This window comes from Myodes glareolus, chromosome 11 (genome assembly GCF_982192425.1).
Source record: "Myodes glareolus chromosome 11, mMyoGla1.1, whole genome shotgun sequence".
Classification (NCBI taxonomy): Eukaryota; Metazoa; Chordata; class Mammalia; order Rodentia; family Cricetidae; genus Myodes; species Myodes glareolus.
In genome coordinates, this window is record NC_142036.1 from 72,386,416 (window position 1) to 72,408,756 (window position 22,341).

The 22,341-nt window shown below is 42.5% G+C and overlaps 2 protein-coding genes across 6 annotated transcripts in view; one reads left to right on the top strand and one right to left on the bottom strand.

Annotated features, from left to right (window-relative positions):
* Positions 1-5,465, top strand: part of Strn3 (striatin 3) — an 82,515-nt gene extending 77,050 nt beyond the window's left edge. For all 4 annotated transcript variants that reach the window (XM_085697667.2, XM_085697669.2, XM_085697668.2 and 1 more), the window contains 2 exons: positions 3,646-3,732; positions 3,812-5,465. In XM_085697667.2, the coding sequence (XP_085553793.1) occupies positions 3,646-3,732; positions 3,812-3,981 (257 nt within the window). In that variant the 3' untranslated portion in view covers positions 3,982-5,465. The remainder of the gene's footprint in view (positions 1-3,645; positions 3,733-3,811) is intronic.
* Positions 5,466-7,884: 2,419 nt separating this feature from the next.
* Coch (cochlin) lies at positions 7,885-21,970 on the bottom strand. Of its 2 annotated transcripts, XM_048415706.3 has the most exons (12): positions 21,902-21,970; positions 21,655-21,707; positions 21,529-21,582; positions 19,642-19,798; positions 18,625-18,758; positions 17,701-17,763; positions 16,746-16,790; positions 16,500-16,647; positions 11,620-11,723; positions 10,606-10,832; positions 9,638-10,154; positions 7,885-8,727 (listed from the first exon to the last, which is right to left on the bottom strand). In XM_048415706.3, the coding sequence occupies exons 2-12, from the start codon at positions 21,686-21,688 to the stop codon at positions 8,552-8,554; spliced, it is 1,659 nt and encodes a 552-aa protein (XP_048271663.2). In that variant the 5' UTR covers positions 21,689-21,707; positions 21,902-21,970; the 3' UTR covers positions 7,885-8,551. The 2 variants fall into 2 exon arrangements, with proteins under 2 accessions (XP_048271663.2, XP_085553797.2); XM_085697671.2 differs by lacking the exon at positions 21,902-21,970 and having other exon boundaries at positions 21,529-21,703.
* Between the last annotated feature and the right edge of the window lie 371 nt (positions 21,971-22,341).

Genomic DNA, 22,341 nt, shown 5'->3' on the forward strand with positions numbered 1-22,341 from the left:
AAGTGGGTCTCAGATCTCCTGGAGCTGGTGTTACAGGTAGTTTTGAGCCATCTCATCTAATACAGGTGCTGGAAACTGAACTCTGGATCTCTGAGTACATGCTCTTAACTGCTGAGCCATCTCTCCAGACCCTCAGTTTCTACTTTTTCTTTCACAGACACCTTCCAGATCTGTGGGACTTTTTTTGTTCGTTGTTTTTGTTTTTAATTTTTAGTAGTGGTCAGCTGCTTTGAATGCTGATTCTTACCTGGGTTTACAGAGTTGAGACCAAAACTACAATGGGAAATAATGAGACCCTGCCTCGAGCTAATAAAAAGAAAAAGTGCTGGAGGGATAGCTTAATAGGTGAGAGAACTCTTTTGGCATGTACAGGCCCTGGCGCCAATCCTCAGCACTGCACAACTAAATAAAATTTTGGTAAAGACAAAATTTTGAGTTTCCCTATAGTGTCGTATATGATTCTGGGAAAAGGTATTGTATGAGTGAAGGTGAGGAGAGATGGGAGGAAGGAAGGACCTGAATTGGTTGTGAACTTGTTTGTGAAACAACATTTATCCGTATATTTTTTCTTATTAAATTTTTATTTTATCCTGGAAGGTGCACACGCCTGAGGCCAGCCTGTTCTCTAGAGTGAGTTCCAGGACAGCCAGGACTATGCAAAGAAACCTTGTCTTGAAAACAAAATAGAAAACAATCAAAAAATATTGCCTTATTTGTATGAGTGTTTGCTTGCACAAATATATGGGTATCATGTGTATGCTTGGTGCCCAAGGAAGTCAGAGAAGGCCATTATTAGATCCCCTGCAACTGGTGTTATGAATGGTTTTCAGCCATAATGTAGGTGTTGGTAGTCAAACCTGGGTCGTCTACAAGAGCAAGAGCAAGTGTTCTTAACCACTGAGCCATGTCTCTAGTCCAAGTATCTGCCATACTCTTGATACCATTGGTGAACAGAGCAAAACAAATGGTCCTCAGAATGTTGTTTTATTATTTACTGTTTGTGGAATATTATTCTTTTCGGTTGCATGTATTAATTCATTTGCACTTTCAAATTTTGTGTGTGGGTATTTTGCCTTCAGAGGTCAGAAGAGGCTGTCAGATCCTCTGAAACTGTCATGTTGGTACTGGAGACCAACCATGAGTTGTTCTCTACAAGAGCAGAAGGTGCTCTTGATCCCTGAGTCAGCAAGCAAACTCATTTGCACTTTTAACTCTCTAGTTGTGCAGTATTGTGTTTTCTCAGTTTTGAAGATGTAATTTGTCATCTTTTATTTTGTTGTTAGGGAAGGAGCGTATGCTAAAAAATGAATCTGTGTCTTTGCACATTGTAGGGCTGATCTACTACTGAACTATATCCTTAGTTAGGAATCCCCCACTTTAATGGAAGCAGGTGCTAGAAGGATGGAGCCAAAAACAACAACAACAAAAGAGTTGGTTAAATGAGAGAAGCTGCAAGCATGCATTCAAATATATGGGCCCACAGGAGCCATTCTCATTCAGATCACACAGGTTTTGGAGAGGAAAGGGACAAAAATGATGGGATTATATTATAATCTCAAAATAAGAGAAAAGAGACATGAGATTGGAGGATTGAATAAAAGGAGTGCAGAATGAATTTGATTAAGTAAAATATTATATAAAACTCAAAGAACTAGTAAAAATTTTGTATTAAAATACTATGTCAAGTGAATTTTACTGCTGCTGAGGTATTAGCTGGTCCTAAAATTAATTGTTAGTAACATTAGTGATAATAAGAAACAGCTGTGGCTTGAAATCAACAGAAGCATCTCCTTTTATCTTCAAGTTGTAACTGTTTAGTAGTGCCAAAAAAAAGTTCCTCTTTTTAAGGTTTTTATATTTGATTATGTTCTAGTTTTATATTCAGTTCAACAGTTGTGGCCCAGGGTAAGTAAGGAGAGTAGGTCTCTTTATATCCCTGTATAAAATGTCATACAGGGCCAACACTATGGCAGATGATCATAACTTAAATTTTATAACTTAAATTTACAGGACTTACTGTAAATCAGCATCTTAATGGTGCTGATTAAATGGGAATTGATTTTTATAAAGTATCAGTATTGGTTATTTTTATTTCCTTTTTGTTTCTTTTTTTTTTTTTAAAGGCAGTATTTCTCTACATAGCCCAGGCTGGACCACACTATGTAGACCAGGACAGCCTCATGCCTCTGCCTCTCTAGTTCTGGGATTAAAGGAGTGCATTTTCCGGTCTAACTGTTCATTTGTTTGTTTGTTCAAACATGTATTTGTGTATATGGGCAGATGCATGTAGAAGTCAGAGGACAACTTGCAGAAGTTAGTTTTCCTTCCTGGACTCAAATTCAGGTGGTTATGCTTGGTAGCAAGTGCCTACGTGATGATCCCACTAAACTCCAGATGAATCAAGTTATAATTGCTTTTCCTTCATCATGTTGTCAGAGCACAACTTTCTATTGAAGTTTGTTTTAAATTTCAACTTGATGAGTTGGCCCAGCGGTTAAGAGCACCTGTTTCTCCTGTGAAAGACCCCAGTTTGACTCCAGCAGCACGTGCCTCACGACTGTCTGCAGCTTCAGTTCTAGGGTTTCCAGTGCCCTCTTCTGACATTTGCAGGCAAAACATTCATACACACGAAGTCAATCTTAAAAAATTAAACTTGTAGACACACAATTAAAAAATAAGTGAATCTTTATTGCATGGCAGACTTTTGTGGTAATATAGTACATACCATTCACCCCAGAAAAGGAATCTAGGGCAGACTAAAATCATTATTTTGTTTGTCATTGTACTTAAGTCCGACTTGATGAACCAGAAAGGTCTTCTTGGGGTTTACTTAACGGAGTATGAATGAGGATTACTTGCAGGATCAGTAATGGATCAGAAAAAATCAGCTGCTAGGGAAAAGCCTACCCCAACAAGGTTGAGGGTTGGAGCTCTCTGCACAACTTGTAGATAGGTCCACAGATGGAGGAAATCTCTGAAAAGATGCTCCTTCCCCAGCAGTTTTTACTATTTCTAGAAAACTTGAGTTTTGGAGAAATGGATCAGTGTCCAAGAGCACATACTGTTCTTATAGAGGACCTGAGTTCAAGTTTCAGTGCCCATCTCAGGCAGCTCTAACTGCCTGAAACTCCAGCTTCAGGTGTCAGCACCTTTCTGACTCCCTTGGGCACACAGGCAGACACATGTACATTCACATAAATTAAAAATTTTAAAAAAAGGTGGGTGGGACAGAATTTTCAAGTCTTAAAAAATTAGCAATATTAAACATTTTCTTCAGACTGTTAGTATAGTAAATACATCTTAAAAAAATGTCAAGTGAAAGAAGTCAAACAGAAAAGCCACATATTCAGAATCTATTTAGTATAAAGCATCCAGAATAGGCCAGTCTCTAGGAAGAGTAGATCATTATTGCTAGGAACTGTTGCATACTGGGAACAAGGTGTTCGTTTTCAGTGATGAAGATGTGATCTAGATATTGGTGGTGGTTGCCCACTGTGAATTGTGTACTCCCAAACAGTTAAAATACTAATCTTTATAAAACTGAATATTTTTCCAAAACTGAAAGTACTGCTATGGTGATTGTTTTATGTTGATGTTGTTTTTTAACTTCTGCCTCTCAACATTAATCTTTGTTTTGTTTTATAGGTAAAATGATCCATTCGATGGTAGCTCATTTGGATGCTGTTACAAGTTTAGCAGTAGATCCTAATGGCATCTATTTGATGTCTGGAAGTAAGTTTGAACTTCTGTACAACCCTCAAACTTTATAAAAGAATTGTTACTCAGTAACAGCTTTGTTTGTCTTTTACAGGCCATGACTGCTCCATTAGATTATGGAATTTGGACAGTAAGACATGTGTACAAGAAATAACAGCTCATAGGAAGAAATTGGATGAATCAATTTATGATGTTGCTTTCCACCCATCAAAGGCATATATCGCCAGTGCAGGAGCTGATGCTCTTGCCAAAGTATTTGTGTGAACCAACATAAATTGACATCATGAAAAAGATTTACTGGTCAGAAAGGGGGTCTGTCTGCATCACTGCCATCAAGAAAGTTACTGATATGACACTACATGTGATCTGCCTGGGTAAAGCTACTGGGGCAGGCATAAGTTGTTGGGAATCACATCTTCATGTCAGGCTTATTAGTTTAACTGTAATTAACTGTATTTGTGGAACAGAAAGAAAAAGGACTCCAGTGTCTGTGCTGTATACTGGATATGAACTGAGCGTAATTTTTTTTTTAAAGGTGTTTAAGCCAATGTGGAGTCTGATCTTACAAAAAAATAAAGGTCTTTTTGTTGGACTCTGTGTGCTGCCTTAGGGTTAGGAATGTGGTGCTCTTGTGGGGAAGCAAACTCCAAGAGTAGCTTTTCATCTCTTAGTGATCTTACGTTTATTGGTTGAATGCCACAGATTCCCTTTTAAACTTATTTTGCTTTAAAAAAAGAAAAAAGAAAAAAGAAAAGAAAATTTAACTTAAAATATTTTAGCATTAGTTGCACAAAATGTTTGGATAAAATTCTAGTTTTTATAAGTCTTTTTATATATTTAGCCTGTCACAACAGTGCTCAAGATCATATTGATGTTTTTCTGCATTATACAGCCCTAAAACACAGAGATCTCACTAACCTGCCACCTATAACCACTTTCTTTCCTCCTTTTGCCTAATACAGCTCAGCTAAGTCCTTCATAAAGATGATAAATCACCTTCGTCTACATGTCTTCATGAATCAAGGACTATTAAGTGTATTAAAACAAAGCTGTGGAGTTTAGTACTCCAAATGAACTCTTTAAAAACTAATCTTGACATCTATCACTATGTGATATTTTGTACATCTTACTGTATTTACAAGTTTATTTATCAAGGATTATCCATCTTGCTAATGGCCTATTATTTATTTCACTTTTTGTTGGTCTTTATATCCTTTTATTAATGTGCTAAGGGAACCTGTGTATCTATTTTGGAACTCTTTGAACAGTCTAAAATAGACTAAAAATGGAATATTTTATAGTTAATTTACAAACCAAGGTGTTTCTCCCTAAGATACTGTCTTGATTTACCATGAGTCCAAAACCAAAACGATCTAGTTTAAAAAAAATTGGAGAATATTTTATTGCCATTACATATAGGATATTTTAAAGTTGAATCAGGATACAGAAGTCTGCTGGGACTGGACTAGTTTTCCCTGTTTTATTTTTTTTTTTTAGATGTGCTTAATTTTATGGTGTAACTAAAGATTTTCTTTGTGTAATGCATGATTAAGACAATAAAGTATTTTTTCTAGTCTTCCAAAAACCTTTTCTGATCAGTTTGCGAGTTTTGATGAGTTTTGTAAGGTTTTTGTTTTACAGACTATGAATCAGCAAATTTTTAAGATTGTACCACAAAGCAAACGTACAGCTGTTGAGAAATAATGTATATAAAATGCATATAATAAATATTGAATTGTGTACCTGAATATTGCTGTTGGCCACATCATTTCGTGTTGAATGAGCAAAGTACAATACTCCACAATTGAAGCAGGAAATGAAGGTGATTTCTTAGTCCTTCATTTTATGCTGTTCTTTTTATATTCCTAGTAGTTACTGATGGCCTAGTAAGGTTATAATACAAGCACTATTTTTTATTTTGCACCACCTGGGGAACTGTTATGCTATTAAAAGAAGTTAAGGCCTCCAGTGTCATCTTCATCTACTAAGTTTCAGATACACAATTTAAATAAATTGCTTAGACAACCTATGACTTAAAAACAAAACAAAAAACCGAGTTTTACTTACTAGTAAATAGTGTTGTCTTATTTAACTTATCTGTTTCCACAAAAATGTTAGCAAAAAATAAACTGCATTTGCTTAGTAGATAGTTGTCCTTATAAAGTTAAAAAGTTAGCCATTTGAAAGAAAAAGCTTCAAGATACTAATACCCCCTTTCTTAGAAGAAATTGCAAATGGAATAGAATTAGGCATTGCAGAATTTACATGCAGATTTCTATTTGGATTCCTGCTTTAAAAACTACATTGAAAAATTTTAAGAAACTCAGTTGTTGCTGATAAAACACTTAAGACTTCAGAATTAAAAAAGTGACTGTTGGTTTTGGGGTCTGGGGTGGTGATTCAGTGAGTGATTGCCATGTAATCAATCAAGTGTAAGGGCTTGAGTTTGAATCTTTGGCTCCCATATAAAAAGCAGCATTGAGGGTCCAGAGACAGGAGGGTCCTGAGAACTCCCTGGAAAGCCAGCCTAGCCCTAAAGGTGACTGTCTCAGCCAGCACATGCCCATCCCAGCTCAAGGCATTAAGATGGGAAGCACTGGAGGAGGAAGCCTGGTCTGGCCTCTGCATGCATTCATGGGCATACACCTGTACTCTGGCATGTGTGTACCATATGTACCCAAGAACACGAAGCGGTTTCTGTTTTCTGAGCTGAAAAATGAAAAGAACTAAAGGGATATTCTTCCTCCGTACTGTTTTTAAATAATAAATTTCCTCAAGGCTAGTTTGTTCTGGGAGCCTTCTGAAGCCCATTGCATAACTATTTAATTGTAATTTGCTTGTTACTTCAGGGCATAAACATTTGTGTCTTATAGTATATTAAAACTGAATTTTAAAAATAGTATGTTTATTTTTGTATTTTTTAGTGATAGCAAACATGAAAAAGGCTGAAAAGGTCTTATTTTTGTTTTATATGTGTTTCTATGTATGATTTATGGAAAGTGACTTTATATGTAAGTTTTAATGGTATTTTACTTTTAGTATGTGTCCCCGCCCTTGCTGTTGAATCATTCTGTCTCATGATTGTAGTTACTTTCCTCATTTCAAGCTTTACCCAACATCTCAACTCATTAGGACGCTATAAAATGATGTGCCAGGCGCAGGTATAGTGGCTCTCAGGACTGTAAGGTTGGCATGGGATGTGCAGCAAAACATTTCAGAATGAGCTAGACATGCCTGCCCAAACTGGGTTGTAATACATCTTTTTAAAACTTCATTTTAAAAGCTTGTAAACTCTACATATAAGCTCAGCATTGAAGAGGATGAGGCAGAAGATTTTGATGAGGCCAGCAAATTACATTGTCTTAGAAATAATTCTTTATTGTATATTCTTAGTTAGTCTTTCTTTGTTCACTTACAGAAATGCTTAGCATCTTAAAATTTTAATTCCTCTCATTCATCTGACAATCTAAATGTTAGCATCCTTGGTTACCTGAGATGTTTCAAAGTTTTGTCCTTTGTTGAATTAAAAGACTTGTAAAAGAGCTAATGAGTGGAAACTGGGGTTTCATTTGCTCGAGGGAGAGAATTTAGGAAGTCAGGTTGAATTGAACCTATTTCTTATGGTAAGATTCTCCTTGTTCACAATGAATTGTTTGCAGCCTTTGAGGGGAGGAGGAATGCTCTTTTTTATTAAGTCTTTATGTCGTTTTGGGGGCAGTCTCTTTTCACATAATAATCCTTACTCTCTGCCCGGGCTATGAAATTTGGGTACACTCCAGGAAGTCATGAGTCACAACCAGTGCCTTTCCTAGGTCAGATGGTAGTAAACAGGTTCACAGGTGGGTAAAGGAGAGGCCAGAACCTAGCTTAGAGAAAGTAGCCAATATGGAATTGTAGATTCCTGTGGGCTCTCGTCTATGCTGAGTGGATTTTTGATAGTCTCTTTGACATCAACTTCACAAATATTGTTAAGTTTTTAAAAAGATATTGTTTATGTTTCTCTTGAAGCAGGTACTCAAAAACATGCACTAGTGGTTAAATCTGGTAGTCTACAATAGGTGTTGAGCATAATTGAATGAAATATTACACAACTTAATTCAGATTGGTCACTAGCAGGGGTAGAATGTTTATCATAGAAGAAAAACAGTAGTGTTAATAAATAGGCACTTAGTCACTTCCAGTTTTATTGTTGACATCCAAACCATTATGCCAAGTATTTTTCCTGGTACAATACTTGAAATATTTTTCAAAAACTTTCCGTGCTTAAACATTTTCTCAGTTCTTAGAGTACATGCCTGTCTATACACATAAAATTAAGGATATAAATAGAAAAATACCAGGCAATCCTATCTTTACTCAATGTGGTATTTTCAGCCATTAGTTATGAAAACACTACAAAAGAAGCTTGATACATGTTCCATATAATGTGTATGAAGACTAGTACATGAAATAACAGCTGTCTGTTGACTCGTTTTAAAAAAACACCCACATGGGTCAAAATTACACTTGATCTATATTTAAAAGCTGCTCTCCTTGCACAGTCAGTACAGAGTGAGTAGGGAAGGACCAGTGCTGTGTCTAACTGGAGCGTACTTTGAGTATGCATGTTTGCAATCTTCAGTTTAAATCCATGACATCTCTTTCCTGAGTTTCTAAGGACCCTGATTATCCTCGGCCAATCTAAATTCCGAGCTTCAAATGAAAGCTCATTTGCTTTAAACTGCTATTGACATATTTACTGATCCTGATAAGCTATAGTTACTTAGGTATTGAGAATACATTTTGCATATTAGATCCTTATGTACTTATTCTTTGAGTTGTCAGAGTATCAAAGTTACTGCTGGGATTCTAAGAAATCTCTACAAATGCCTCTAATGACGTCAGAGACAATTGGTTCTAATCCTGTGAACTCTCTGGTAAAGAAAGCATGTGACTCCTTGGGTTTAGAGGCCATGTCTCTCAGGTCATCCAGAGGTGCCCAAGCTACACCAACAGAGAAGATGGTGATACCTACAATGGAAATATTTTAAGTGAGTTAAAAATAGGTCTAGATTACATACAAAGTTACATATCTGTATATTAATATACAACCTCAGAGAAAACTGCTTAATTTAAATGAGGTCTGTGCTAAGTTTTCTAGGTAGACTACAGTTTGGTTGTGGTGAAAATAATTTGGTCAGAACCAAAAGCTTTGCTATTAGCAATTTACTATAAATGATGAAAATACCATGATGATCAATTCATTAAAGACAATGTGTTGAACAAACTAGGAACAGAAGGACATCCTCCAGCAGATGTTTGTAAAGATCCTACATTCTACATATGTGGTTGGCAGTGAGGAAAGACCCTGCTACTGTCACTTTCAGACATCATTTTGAGGTCTTAATAAGCACATTAAATTAAGCCTGGCACAAAAGGACACATAAATGGGGAAGTTTGCATTGTCCTAGGAATAGGTACTAGTGATAATTTTGTTTCCTCTATTTCAGCCTTTGAAGTATTGACAAATCTAATTATCAAAAATTGTAGGTTTTGGAGTTGGAGAGATGGCTCAGCAATTAACATTTGTTGCTCTTGCACAGAACCTGTGTCCAGTTTCCAGCACCCACATAGTTCACAACCATCTAACTCCAGTTCCAAGGGATCAGATGTCCTCTTCTGATCTTCACAGGCACCAGGTGTACACATGGTGCACATAAATCTTGAATTGCTAGTCTTTAAAGCAAAAATATCTGGCAATTAAAAAAACTTCCAAAGGGATTTTAATGATGCCTGGAAGAATTGCAGTTCAATCACGGAGACTCTAAAGCTCATTGAATTTAGTCCACACTGCAAGGATCCTTTCCACTATAATGCCTATATTGATGTAGAATTCATAGGACCCCTTTTGTATCCCTATCACAAAGAACAACCATCTTACCTGCATCATGGGCAGCTGCAGCGGGGCCTCGGACATCATCGTAGGACTGCCCATCTGTGACAATTACCAGGAAGTTTTTGTTGGGGCTTTCCCTTATGGGACCAAATACATTTCTAACAGTAAAGGAAATGGCATCACCAGTAGCTGTTCCACCGCTCATGTAGCGTATGTTTGCTAGAACAGCTAGGACATTCTCTTTGGTGTTATAGTCAGTGAAACTGAATTCTGTGCGCTGATCATAAGTGAACTGGACAGCAGCTATTTTGGCTCCAATGTCTGAGATTTCAAATGTCTTGGCTATGTTAGAAACAAATTCCAGCATGAGACGGAAATTGCTATCCCCGACACTGCTGGACCCGTCGATTAGGAAGGCGATATTCACCGAGTTGTAACAGGTCTTGCTGCACATCATCTGCTCGTGAGTACAGAGCTTCTGCACCAGAGGCTTCACGTACTTTGTGGTGCCAAACCAGTTGGGCATGTGATAAGAGAAGAAGCCATTGTTCCGACACACAGCCTAAAAGGGGAAGACAAAAGATACCCCCCAAATAAAAAGTTTAGTATTTTACAAACGGTGTGGTGTTGGAGAATGAACCTAGAACTCACATATATATCCCCAGCCTTCTTGCTACTTCTCATTTTGAGATAGGGGTCTTAGTTAAACAGGCTGGCCCAGGATTTGTAAACCTGTCGTCTAAGCTTCATTGAGTAGCTGGGATTGCTGGGCAGTGGTGGTGCACGCCTTTAATCCTAGCCCTTAGGAGGCAGAGGCTGGCAGATCTCTGTGATTTCAAGGCCAGCCTCGTCTACAAGAGTAGCTGGGATTATAGGTCTATTCTTCCATGCCCTCCTCAAACATATCAAATATATGTACATTAATCTAGTTATGGACTTATCAGTACTAGGTGTAAGAGGTCCCAAACTGAGTCACTCCCACCCATTAGCAGGAACTGGCCATTACACCTTACCTTGTCAACAAATGCAACATCCTGAACCATCCCCAGTTCTTCAGGGATGGGCTTGGCCACAGAAACTATAAATACGTTGACACCAAACTCTCTGGCCACAATGCCTGCTTCCTCAATATCATCAGAAGGCCAGCCATCAATAAACACCACCACCACTTTTGGTATCCCTTTTCTCACCCCTGCATCTGCTGTAAAGAATTTCTGAGCAGTGTGCTTCAAGGCTTTTCCTAAGAACAGAAGCAAACGAACAGCATTGGTCATGGCTCAAATGACATTTCAATTTCTGGGTAGCAACGCTATTCCATTTAAGAATTTAACTTATGGAATTCAGTTAGTAAAAGATCTATGAAACGGGAAAGTTTGATTATCCTTCAGGCCTATTTTTGGTCTTCACAACCTACACTGCTTCCCCCTCCACCTCCCAGAAGTCTCACATTCCCTTCCATCATTTAATGGTAAAACATAACACGGTCCCTCCTGTCATGTGCTCTCACCCCTTACTGGCCTACGAGGGCAGCTAGGGTACAAGGAGCCTTCCAAAGTCTGCTCCATCTTCCTTTGTGGTTAAGTCTGTTCATCTTTGCTTACAATCAGTAACTTTCCTGAAGAGCACAATGCTGTAGGTTTTAAAATTTCTATTTATTTATTTAAGAATTTTCAGCACCAGGTGGTGGTGGTGGTGCACACCTTTAATCCCAGCACTTGGGAGGCAGAGGCAGATCTCTTGAGTCTGAGGCCAGCCTGGTCTACAAATTGAGTTCTTGGATAGCCAGGGCTGTTATACAGAGAAACCCTGTCTCAAAAAGACAAACACAAAAAAATAACAAGCAAAGAAAGAATTACCGACTAACCCATTGGCATATTTTCCACTACAGAGAGTTGTCAGGTGATGAGATGCAGATCTAGTCAACACAAGAGCTAGCAGGCGGGAGTCTCCTAGATGGCACTAAAAGTGGTAACTTGGGGTTTTGGTCTCAATCATCCCTATGCTGAGCCCGAAGGCAGTGCACTTACCCGTGTTGGAATTACCCCCGCGGAAACCTACTTCTTTTATGGCAAACAAGACATCTTTGGCTGAAGTAAAGTTTTTCAGGTAAAATTCTATTTTGGGATGTTCACTATAAGAATGAAAAAAAAAGTTTTTAGGAAAGAAAATAGTTAGATGGCCTTTAAAAAAATTCCTGGTAGAGGACCAATGTTCAATTCACAGTATAACATAGCAGTTCACAACCATCTAATTCACTTCCAGGGGATCTAGCATCACCTACATGACCCCTCTGGGTACCAGGCACACACATGGTATAGAGAAATGGATGTAGGCAAAACAATAGAAATAAACCACATATAAGATAAATGTAAGGAAGAGTCAGACCTAAGTCTTTTAAATCACAAAGTATATGATCAACTAGTACATTGCTTCCACTCACTGGGAATGTTTGAGAAATGTAACAAGTATAGTTGCTACACTCCAAATCTATTATATTTTAAATAATAGCTAAGCATTTGCCATTTGGTTTCCTATTTCCATGAGGTGGAATTCTACTAATTATTTAAAGAAACAGGCTCAGACTCACGGAATTTGCCTAACAAAATATGTTAAATTCAGACTCGACTGCTTCAAATTCAAGTTGGAACTGGAGTTACAGACTTTCTGTCTGCAGCATGGTGAAGCAGCTGCGCCTGTGGGGTCTGGTCTTGGCGCTCTGCAAGGTTGGGCAGCAGGTATGTAGGAAACAGTTGGGTGTGAGGGTACATCTGCTCCAGTGCACAGCCCCAGAAGCATTTAGCTGTCTAGTAGCAAAAATAAATAAATAATATTGACATCTAAAAGTGTTATTTGTATGTGGGTGTTTTGTCTGCTTGTTAGGTCAGTGCACTGTGTGCATGCCTGATGCTCACAGCAACCAGAAGAGGGCGTTAAATCTCCCAGAACTGGATACAGATATGTGTAAGTGCCCATGTAGGTGAACCTGGGTCCTTTGGAAGAGCAACCAATGCTCTTGATTGCTGAGCCTTATTTCTAGTCCCAAAGGCTGACATTTTAAAGATGGGAAAAAGTACAAGGAAATATACTGTAAAACACTGCAATATAAAATTTTTCTTACAAAAACGACAACGGCATTTGCCAATCCTGGTTATTTAAAGAATTTCAGCTCAGTTTTAACTATATTTTGTTCATTAGAGATCATATCAAAGACCGAGAAGATGGTTCAGTCCAAGACATGAGTTCGATCTCCAGAACTCATGTAAAGAGAGCTGAGCGTGGTGGCTCAGATTTGTGATCCCAATGCTGAGGAGGCAGATGCCTGGGACATGTTGGCCAACCAGCCTCCTGACTCGGCGAGTTCCAGGCCTATCAGAGACCTGTCTAAAACAATAAAAAGTGAATGGCATCTGAAGGATAAAACATGGACTGTCCTCTACCTTCTGCATCCATGTGCATGTCCACCTGCGTGTGCGCGCACGTGCGCGCACACACACACACACACACACACACACACACAAGGCTGAGTAAAATCTTTGTAGTCAGAATTTCATTAAGTGCAAATTTTTAAGCTTTAAACATAAGTAGCCATTTTAGCGTCGGGCTTTATTGTTTGTTTGCTTGATTGCTTGCTTCAAGACAAGATCTCCTCTTTCATCTTTCTGGGCTGTGGGACTGAATATGCGTGCGACTATCCCTGACTCTTCAACATTCTGTGAGTGACAAGAAGAGCACAGACTTTCTCCCTGCCCACCTGCTGGATCATGCAATCCGATAGCCCGGTTTGGTTACCTAGGTAAGTTTGTAGTCACTCTCAATTATTCAGATTCTCACCTAAGCCAGTCCTCTTATTTTTGCATCATTAATGATGCAAAGGTCATCCTGTTCTATTTGTATATTATATAGTGATATTTTGTGTATATTTTAACAAAGTTTGCCTCAAGATCAGAGTGCAGATCTAAGCCATTTGAGGCCAAACAGTGATGGCACACACCTTTAATTCCAGGACTTGGGAGACAGAGGCAGAGGGATCTCTGTGAGTTCAAGGTCACCCTGGGCTACACATGATTGAATCTGTTTAAAAGAGAAACAGAGCTCACACAAAGTGGGATCCCACGCTTTTATCCCAGCATTAGGAAGGTGGAGACAGGAGTGACATGGCTGGGCGGAGAGAGGAATATAAAGCAGGAGGAGACAGGAGCTCAGAGCAGTCTGAGGTGTGGTCTGAAGGGGTCAGTCTGAGGATGCAGTCTGAGGTGTGGTCTGAAGGGGTCAGTCTGAGGATGCAGTCTGAGGTGTGGTCTGAAGGGGTCAGTCAGAGGATGCAGTCTGAGAAGGCGGTCTGAGGACAGGATCTCCCCTTTGGTCTGAGGATTTGGTAAAAGGTCTCTCTAGTGGCTGGATGCGCTACCTCTCTGAGCTCTCAACTTTCACCCTCTAATATCTGACTCTGGGTTTTTATTAAGAACAATTAGAATCCGTGCTACAGTAAGCTCTTTATTCTAGTGCTTTCTAAAGCAGAAAGACTGTGAGGATATGAAAAAGCATAGGGTTAAATTAGTCAAGACAAATCAATGTAAGAAAAAAAAAGTCATATGGGAGAGTTGCCTCAGGCAATGTTGAAATATACAGTAAACACACCTAGAAAATGTATCAGGACCTAAATCAGGCACAGTGGTGCATGCCTTTAATCCCAGTACTTGGGAAACAGAGGCAGGTGGATCTCTGAGTTTGAGGACAGCCTGGTCTACAAAGCAAGTTCCAGAGAAACCCTGTTCAAAAAAACCAAAAACATCTAGATCACCAAAATAATAATAATAAATCAGTACTTGACTCAAAGAAACTTGCATAGATGTTCATAAAATTGATTTTGCATTTAAATCAACATAATAAAGGGCTCAGTGTTTTAAAGGTAAGGGGAAAAATGACTATATTATATAGAAAGGTTAAATACTGGGCTAGAGACATGGCTCAGTACTTAAGAGCACTGACTGTACTTCCAGAGGACCCAGGTTCAATTCCCAGCACCCACATGGCAGCTCACAACTCTCTGTAATCCCAGTTCCAGGGGACCTGATACCCATGGCAAATTACCACTGCACATAAAATAAAAATACTTAAAAAAAAAAAAGAAAATCTAAATATCTTCAAAACAGACCCTATTATAAAAAGTAACAAATGGACTTGGGAGGCAGAGGCCTTGAATTCGAGGCCAGCCTGGTCTTCAGAGCGAGTTCCAGGACAGCCAGGGCTACACAGAGAAGCCCTGTCTTGAAAAACCAAAGTGGGGAAACCGTAACGGCTGGAATATTAGTGAGTGCTCGTAGAGGTGTCGGGCCATCCTTATCCACTGCTGACAGTATTAGCTGCCTCACTCAGCCTTCTAGAAAGCAACTTAGCTATTTTTATCAGAGACTTTGACAGTGTCTGAACTTCCCACCCAGGAATTCAGCAGAATGAAATAGTCAAAGATGGGAACAAAGCTGACACAAGGCCTCTTGTCATGGAGTGCTGTGCGGCAGCAGACGGCAGGGGAAGACTGTCTCAGCAAAGGAAGCCTGGAAGACAGCACGCAAGGCACATTCGATACGAGAGAATGCTTCAGACACTAAGGGGTGAGCGAGCGGGGTCCAACACTTTTACAGCCTGACACGTAGACAAGGGGAAAGCAAGCGTCTTCTCCAACGCAGAAAGGAAACACAACTTTACAAGGACGGGACCTGGAGGACTTGGTCTGCGAAACGCACTTCTTTGTTCTTCTACTTGTCAAGCCTCCTCTAAGAGGCATTAGTGCGGCACTAAAGCCACCACGATCATGTTTACAGGAATGAAGCAGAAAAGGGCACGTGTCGGAACACGGTCCCTAAACGAAGCTGTGTGGGGAGACTTCTGAGAGCTCGTGACCTCTGGTTGTTCTTGGATCGTGCTTCCGTGCCCTCCCAGGTGTAGAAGGAGTGGGTCTGCCTTAGGCCACCCTTCATCTTGCCCATTATTATCCAGCGTGATGCTTGTAAGCATGAGTGGTCCTCACGACGGTCTGCGGCCTAACTCAGGTGATCTTGGCCCTTGTGACTGTATACAACTCGCATTCCAGTGAACTTTGCTCGTGTGACCTGCTTAACCCTCAGATGCCCTGAGGATACATGCTGTCTGAGGCCCTAGATGAGACTTCAGTCCGCCTCATTTTTTGGCTTCACTCTCTCAGGCTGATGTCACCATACTAGAGCCGTGACAGTCATGCTTTGGATTTCCAAGGAAGGGACAAGGGAAGGGGTTAAGGTTGGGGTAGGCTGCTTGTTGGCTCAGCCGCCCATATATGTTGGCAGAGTAAAGAAAGGGAACAGAGAGCTCACCTCTGCTTCCTCCAGAAAAGAAAAGCCGAGAGCTGAGCGAAGCAGAGAAAGTGTTCGTGTAAGGCTTCCAGGCCATGAAACCCCCTTTCCAGCTTTCTACAGTGCACTGGTCACTAAGTCCTTTTATGCCAGCGGTGCCCTCAGACCTGCACAGACTAACCGGACAGTCTTTTGTTGGTGTTGTTTGCGGTGTGGAGAATTGTGAACACTGCATGTGCATGCACATGCTTCAGATATATTTTCTCCCCCTAAGGACCGGGTCTCACTATGCAGCCCTAGCTGGTCTATTTGCTATGCAGACTAGGCTGGCATTGAACTCACAGAGACAAGCACAAAGCAGATATAAGGCTATCACCTGCCTCTGCTGCCTATGTACTGGGGTTAAAGGTATACACCACGATACCCAATCTTGCCGAGACATTCTTAAATCCTGAATTATAGTTTGGGATTGCAGCTTGTCCAAACTTAAATTATATTTAACTGAAATTAATATTACAGCGTGGAAAGTAGATATCATTCAAGACAGCCATAACTTCTCCCATTATTAAAGTTGGTACCTGGCTTGTACGAGGCCCACGTGTGGTCCTTCGGTCCCAATTCCCAGCATCAACGCCACTTTTCCAACGAAATTCTTCTGCAAATTAAATCGGCGCTGGCCTATATTAAAGCTCCCATCGATCAGAAATGCAATGTCTGCCTTACAGTCTGCAGAAAGCCAAAGAAGGGCTTTGTGAGTCTCAAGTGCAGCAGGAGGAAACGCTCCCACTTCCCCCCACGCCCCTCCCCCTTAGCTGTCAGCTTACCTTTATTGCCAGTCTTCTTCTCTGGTGTTTTCTTGAGTCGTTTACCTGAAACAAAGGAAGCACTTGAGCACAAGCCGTTTACACAGCAGGAACTGCCAGCAGGATGAGCCTGTGGCAAGGAGTGCCATTCTTAGAAAGGCCTTTTAAGTTCATTTCTGGGTCTTCTGGACTGGGAAAGCAACCTCAGAACAGAACTGTGGCCGGCCTATGCATTTGGTATGTATCTATCCAAGGCTTTGATATCTAAAACCCACAGCTGAAGTGGGAATACAGAGCCACATGTTCTTCATTTCTTCAGCTTTAAAATGGTAAGGGCTGGAGAGATGAAGCAGCGGGTAATCTAGCGCTTACTGCTTTTGCGGAAGTCCCAGGTTTGGCTCCCAGCTCTACACCAAGCAGCTCAAGTCACAGTGCCTTAACCTACGTTCCAGAATAGCCCACCACCCTCTCTTAGTTCCGCCTTTGCCTGCACACACACCATACACATAAATACAGTCACACACACATACACACATAAAACAAATCTCAATAAAATAAGACAAAATGAAATGGCCACTGTTTTGGAAATAGAGATCCCTGAACTTTTTCTTGTAGCGGCCACACACTGGTTTCTTTTAGTCACATGACAGTGCAGAAACTAAGTGGACTATTGGAGCAAGGAGCAAGAAAGAAGTCCTTGACCGGTTTCCACACAAGGTCCATCAAATCAGGGAGAGATGGAACGGACTTCTGAGACTGGATGAGCTAGGTTTATGATAAAGAAGAGAAGAACCATGAACTCTAAAGTAGAATGCTTCAAAATATCAAAATATTCAAAAATATTCAAAATATCAGTAAATGTGAGATAGCTGCTTTGCTCCTCTGTGTTAATGTTCTGAAGTCAAGGTTCTACCAACAGCATTTCTAACTCCAAATGATATGCCCGGCAACAAGGGGATCGGTCTGTGTTTCATACCTGCAGGCGGATGGGCTGTGGATACCGCCCGTCCCGTGGCTTCCTGGGAACTGCTTTTTCCTTCTGTTGAGATGAGAAGTTTATTGTTTTACTCTTTCCTTCTCTGTCACCAGAGCTTTATTCACCTAAAGTTCTACATGATGGTTGGGGGTAATGGTGACTCAGATGTAGACATCACACTGACTATTAGGTTTGAATTCTTGATGTATTTGAAAAGATCACCAAAACCAGACTTTCCAGGTTTGACAGTTTGTTACCTGCTAACTATCTAGGCATTCAGACTGCAAACAATTCAGATTTCGGTTTCCACTGAGAGAGGTGAGATTTTTTTTTTTACTCCCCCAAACTTGGGTGACTCTGTCCCATAGTTGACTTCTTAACTATAAGATTTTTCCATCAACCAAAAAGGCTGGTCTAAAGAAAGCCGAAAATCCCTTTGAGGGGTGTGGGGAAGTGCTTATGTGTGGAGGGCCGCAACCACATTCTCCATTGCTTCAAGGAACAAAGGTAGAGATTGACCTCTGTGACCTCAAGGCGTGGTAGTACACACCTTTGGTCCCAATGCCTGGGAAGCAGAGACAGGCAGATCTCTGTGAGTTCAAGGTATTGTAGCACACGCCTTTAATCCCAGCGGATGTGCTTGGTAACTCTCTACCACTGCGTCCCTGCCTACTTCCGAGGCATCATCTGGGATAATGGGCAGCGGACCAATCCGAGAGTGACACGTCAGAAGCGAGGACTGTTTCCTTTATAAGGGCTGGGTTCCCCTCATTCTGGGTCTCCGCCATGTAAGCTTATGCTCTCCCTCTCAAGACGCATAAAGCTTTACTGCAGAAGAATCCTAAGTGTCCCGCGTCGTTCTTGCGGGCGAGACGGTAGCGCGGGGCACTTATGCACAGCTGAGAACAAGAAAATTGTACCTACTGGTCACTGCGAAGGAAGAAGGCCATCTGGAAAGTGTCTGGGACTGAACGCCATTGGCATCCACAGAAGAATAGTTCTCGCGACCGGGAAGGCTATAGACACGCACAGGTCCGCCGGAGGTGTCAATCACTCCCCTGCAACGTCAGAGCTAAGCTGAGACACTATCCAGTTGCTTGATTGGTCAAGAAAATTGCTGAGTGGAGAAGTTGCCTAAGGATGCTTGCTGCCAGCTTCGAGACTCATTTTTACAGGAACAAAAAATGTCTGGAGAAAGGACTTTGTGCTGTCAAACTTTTTAAAGCGATGCTAAGGACACACTGGTACCCTGTTTCTTATCTCTCCAAGATTCAGAATTAATAAAATGGCGCTAACTAACTGCATGTGCTCTTGGAGTGTATTAGAAAAATCATACCCTCTCTTTTACTGTAGGATGGAGTAGCATTGGCTCACCACAGTCAACAAGATATCTCAAAACCCGAGTTCAGTCTCATGTGGAAAGCAGACCAAAACTGGGTCTACTTTAAGATTTGAGGTGAAAGCTAAAACCCCCGAATATACGACACAATGAGGAATGTTTTAGGATCATAGGAATGTAGCCATCAGGCACTTATGCAGAGCTGAAGAACCGGCTCAGTGTTTAAGAAGTCCCAAGATCAGTTCCTAGCACCATGAGGTGGCTCACAACCACATGCAACTCTAGCTCCAAGGGATCCAACACCCTTGTCTGTCCTCCGTGGCAAGCCAAACAATTATAGCACACACACACACACACACACATACTTACACAATTTTATTAATTAACACATCTGCTCATTGTCAGACAGCTCCCCTTGTACTTTTGGTGCTGCAAGAATGCCCAGGAAAACCTTAAGACTATATCCACCTCCTGTGACCCAAAGGGACACGGAAAAGAAGCAAGCAGGTAGGAAATGGGACCAAACGGCTAAATGGGGGAAAGACTAACTATGCTTGTACCACTGTCCACCCGCATGGCCCTTCCCACATGATCTGGCTCACCTATGGACAGCAGCCCCACATATGCTGGATATCGAAGCATATACTATGTTCCCAAACACAGAAAATTCCTCCAGAGAACAGCCTCCTGGGCAGAGAACATCTGCTTTCTCTTTCCGGATATCCAGGCCTCTGGTAAAGCAGGTGATGGCAATGGGAACTGAAGAGAAAGGATTTGTTACGTAAGTGCTCCGAAGGCTTCGTGGAGGAGTGTTGCAGGAAACTCAGGGTATGGGATTATTTTAATCCCCTAGTTTCTATACTTCCACCAAAACACTGACTTAAATGTTGATGCTGTTTTAGATGTTAGCAAAGCAAAAAGGATTTTCAATTTAATCTAGGGCCCAGTTACTGCAGATGTCTAATGTGACAATATTCCCAGTTCTTAGTCAATTTGGAAAATGTAACAAAGTACATCTAAATGAGAAGACAATGCTTGTCTTTGACCTTGTCCTTAGAAGTACAAAAATCCCAATTGCAATGAAACTGTTGACAGTCGTTTACCATGACAGTAATTCTGGGTCCTGGGGTGTCTTCATAGACACATGCAAAAGTCTTGAAGTGACCCTTTCCACGGGGCTGTTTAGCCTTGTTACCTGATACAACCACCACCTTAAAATCTCATGTTCACATGAGCCAGCCAGTTAACTGGTGCCTGGATCCACAGAACGGTATTTAGTTGACAAGTTTCCAAAGGAGGAAGTGAAAGTTATAGTGTTAGTTAGCCCAAGAATCACCCCACAACTTCCAAAGGACAGACACCAGGAAGTTAGCCCTACACTTACATCTGATTATATCTCCTCCAGATCAGACCAAAGGGACCCTGGAGGCAGCAAATGCTTCTTTAGAAAATCCTGAGTGGCTCACTCAGTCATCCCAGCGCTCCGGAAGCTGAGGCAGGAGGATTTTTGCCTTGAGTTTTGAGGCTAGCCTGAGCTACAGTGACACCGCCCCCCAAAAGCAAACAAAGTTACTATGAAAGGTGTTAATTTGTCAAATTACAACAAACTCCGAAATGGTAGCCTGCCAATTTACTGCTGATTAAACCGAGATTAAGGTTATTGAGTACGATTTTCCAAACACAGGGACAAAGATCTTTGGAAACAGATGGGGGTGGGGGTGGGGGTACAACATCTCCATCACCCGACAAGACGGAATAGTTTTGCAAGTTGAGTTACTTGCTTCTGCCAAGGACCTCTGTCTGTGCTGCTACCTGGGCCATGGAAGAAAGGGGAAGACTTCTCCCAGGTATAATACCAGTTCCTCTGCTCAGTTAAGACCCTAACTCCGTACAGGAGTCCAGCATCTCTATCAGACAACCCCAGTCTTTCCCGTTTTCAGCGACCTGGGGGTGGGGGCCGGCAGTGACACTAGAATCTTGAACAGAGTCTGTCTTAGAGCCGCTAACACTGACCCCCTTGGACAAAAGGTGAACAGGGCAATCAGGTGCGGTACTTACCATTTCCACTTTCAAGAAAAGCAAACGACCGATTTTTAGAAATGAAACTACTCCTTACATCGCAGAAAAGATGTACTCAAAACTAACTCTTTTGAGGCTTCCAGAAAGCGAGAAGAACTGCCGACGGTGCTTCCATAGGGGTTACAGTACGACAAACACATAGCGAGGTGACTGGACTAGGTGGGACCAGGACCTGAGGCGCCCCATCTGTGGGCTGGGACCAACCGGTTTTCCCAAGCCAGTAACTCGGGACTAGGGGTCCCAAGAGCTAGATGGTGTACTCCCGGGAAGGGAACCTGGTCGGACCCATGGTACATAGGGGATGGGAGCGGGTGCCTCTCCGCCACTCCAGTCCGGCATCCCTCGCAGGTCCTCAGCCTCCTTCCCTCCCTCCCTGTCCTCTCTCCCTCCTCCTCCCGCATCCAACTCACCGGCTCCCTCGGCGAGCGCGAGCCGGGGCAGCAGTAGCAGCAGCAGCCACGCACCTGCGGAGAAAGGACAGCTAGGTGGCTGCAGCCTCCGCCCGCGCGGGCGCGGCGGCGAGGGCGCGTACCCACCGAGGCAGAGAGTAGGGATCCAGGACGCGGGCATGGCGGGGGTCTGCGAGGACCTGCGGGAGAGCGAGGCGTGAACGAGGTTCGCCGGGGACCCCAGGGCCCCCGGGATCCTCGGGAGCGGGCGAAGGCGGGAGAGCCTGGCCGCTGCAGATAGAGCAGTCCCGAGCACACTGTGCCACCTCACGTCGGCGCGGGGGACACACTGATAGACAGGGACAGACCCCGTGCATCACCCCTGGTCCCTCACCTGCGTGGGATCCGCCCGGCTGCACCCAAGTGCGGTAAGCGCGGCTCCGCGGCTGCTATAAAGGCCGGCGGCGCGCATGAGCACTGTGCGGTGCGGGGGGCCACGGGCGGGGGTTGGGAGCGGTCCTGGGTACCCCGGTAGGGCGGTGGCCGGCCAGCTCCGCCCTCTGCCACCGACGCCCCCCCCCGGGGGGGAGGACGGCGCGCTGGCGCCTCTCCCTGCGGTGTGGGGGTCCCCTGGGGAGGTGTGAAGGTAGCGGGTGGCGCCCCGGGATTTGGGGGTGGGGTGCATCTGAGCGCGCCCGGGGACGCTCCTAGGGACTCGCAGGTCGTGCAGGGTCCTGGACGAGGTGGTGGGTGACTGCACAGAGGGAATTGATAGACTCCTCCGCACGGTCGCCCGCCCGTGGGGTGCAGAGCAGCCGGGTCCTAGAAAACTTG

What these genes read in the sequence shown, in the direction of transcription:
- Coch (XM_085697671.2), bottom strand. Translation starts at nt 21,688, where the DNA reads ATGCCCGCGTCCTGGATCCCTACTCTCTGCCTCGGTGGGTACGCGCCC. An exon ending in CGGGGGTAATTCCAACACGG is followed by an intron (nt 10,833 to 11,619) that starts GTAAGTGCACTG and finishes TTCTGTTCTTAG; the next exon opens with GAAAAGCCTTGAAGCACACT. An exon ending in ATGTTGCATTTGTTGACAAG is followed by an intron (nt 10,155 to 10,605) that starts GTAAGGTGTAAT and finishes TTCCCCTTTTAG; the next exon opens with GCTGTGTGTCGGAACAATGG.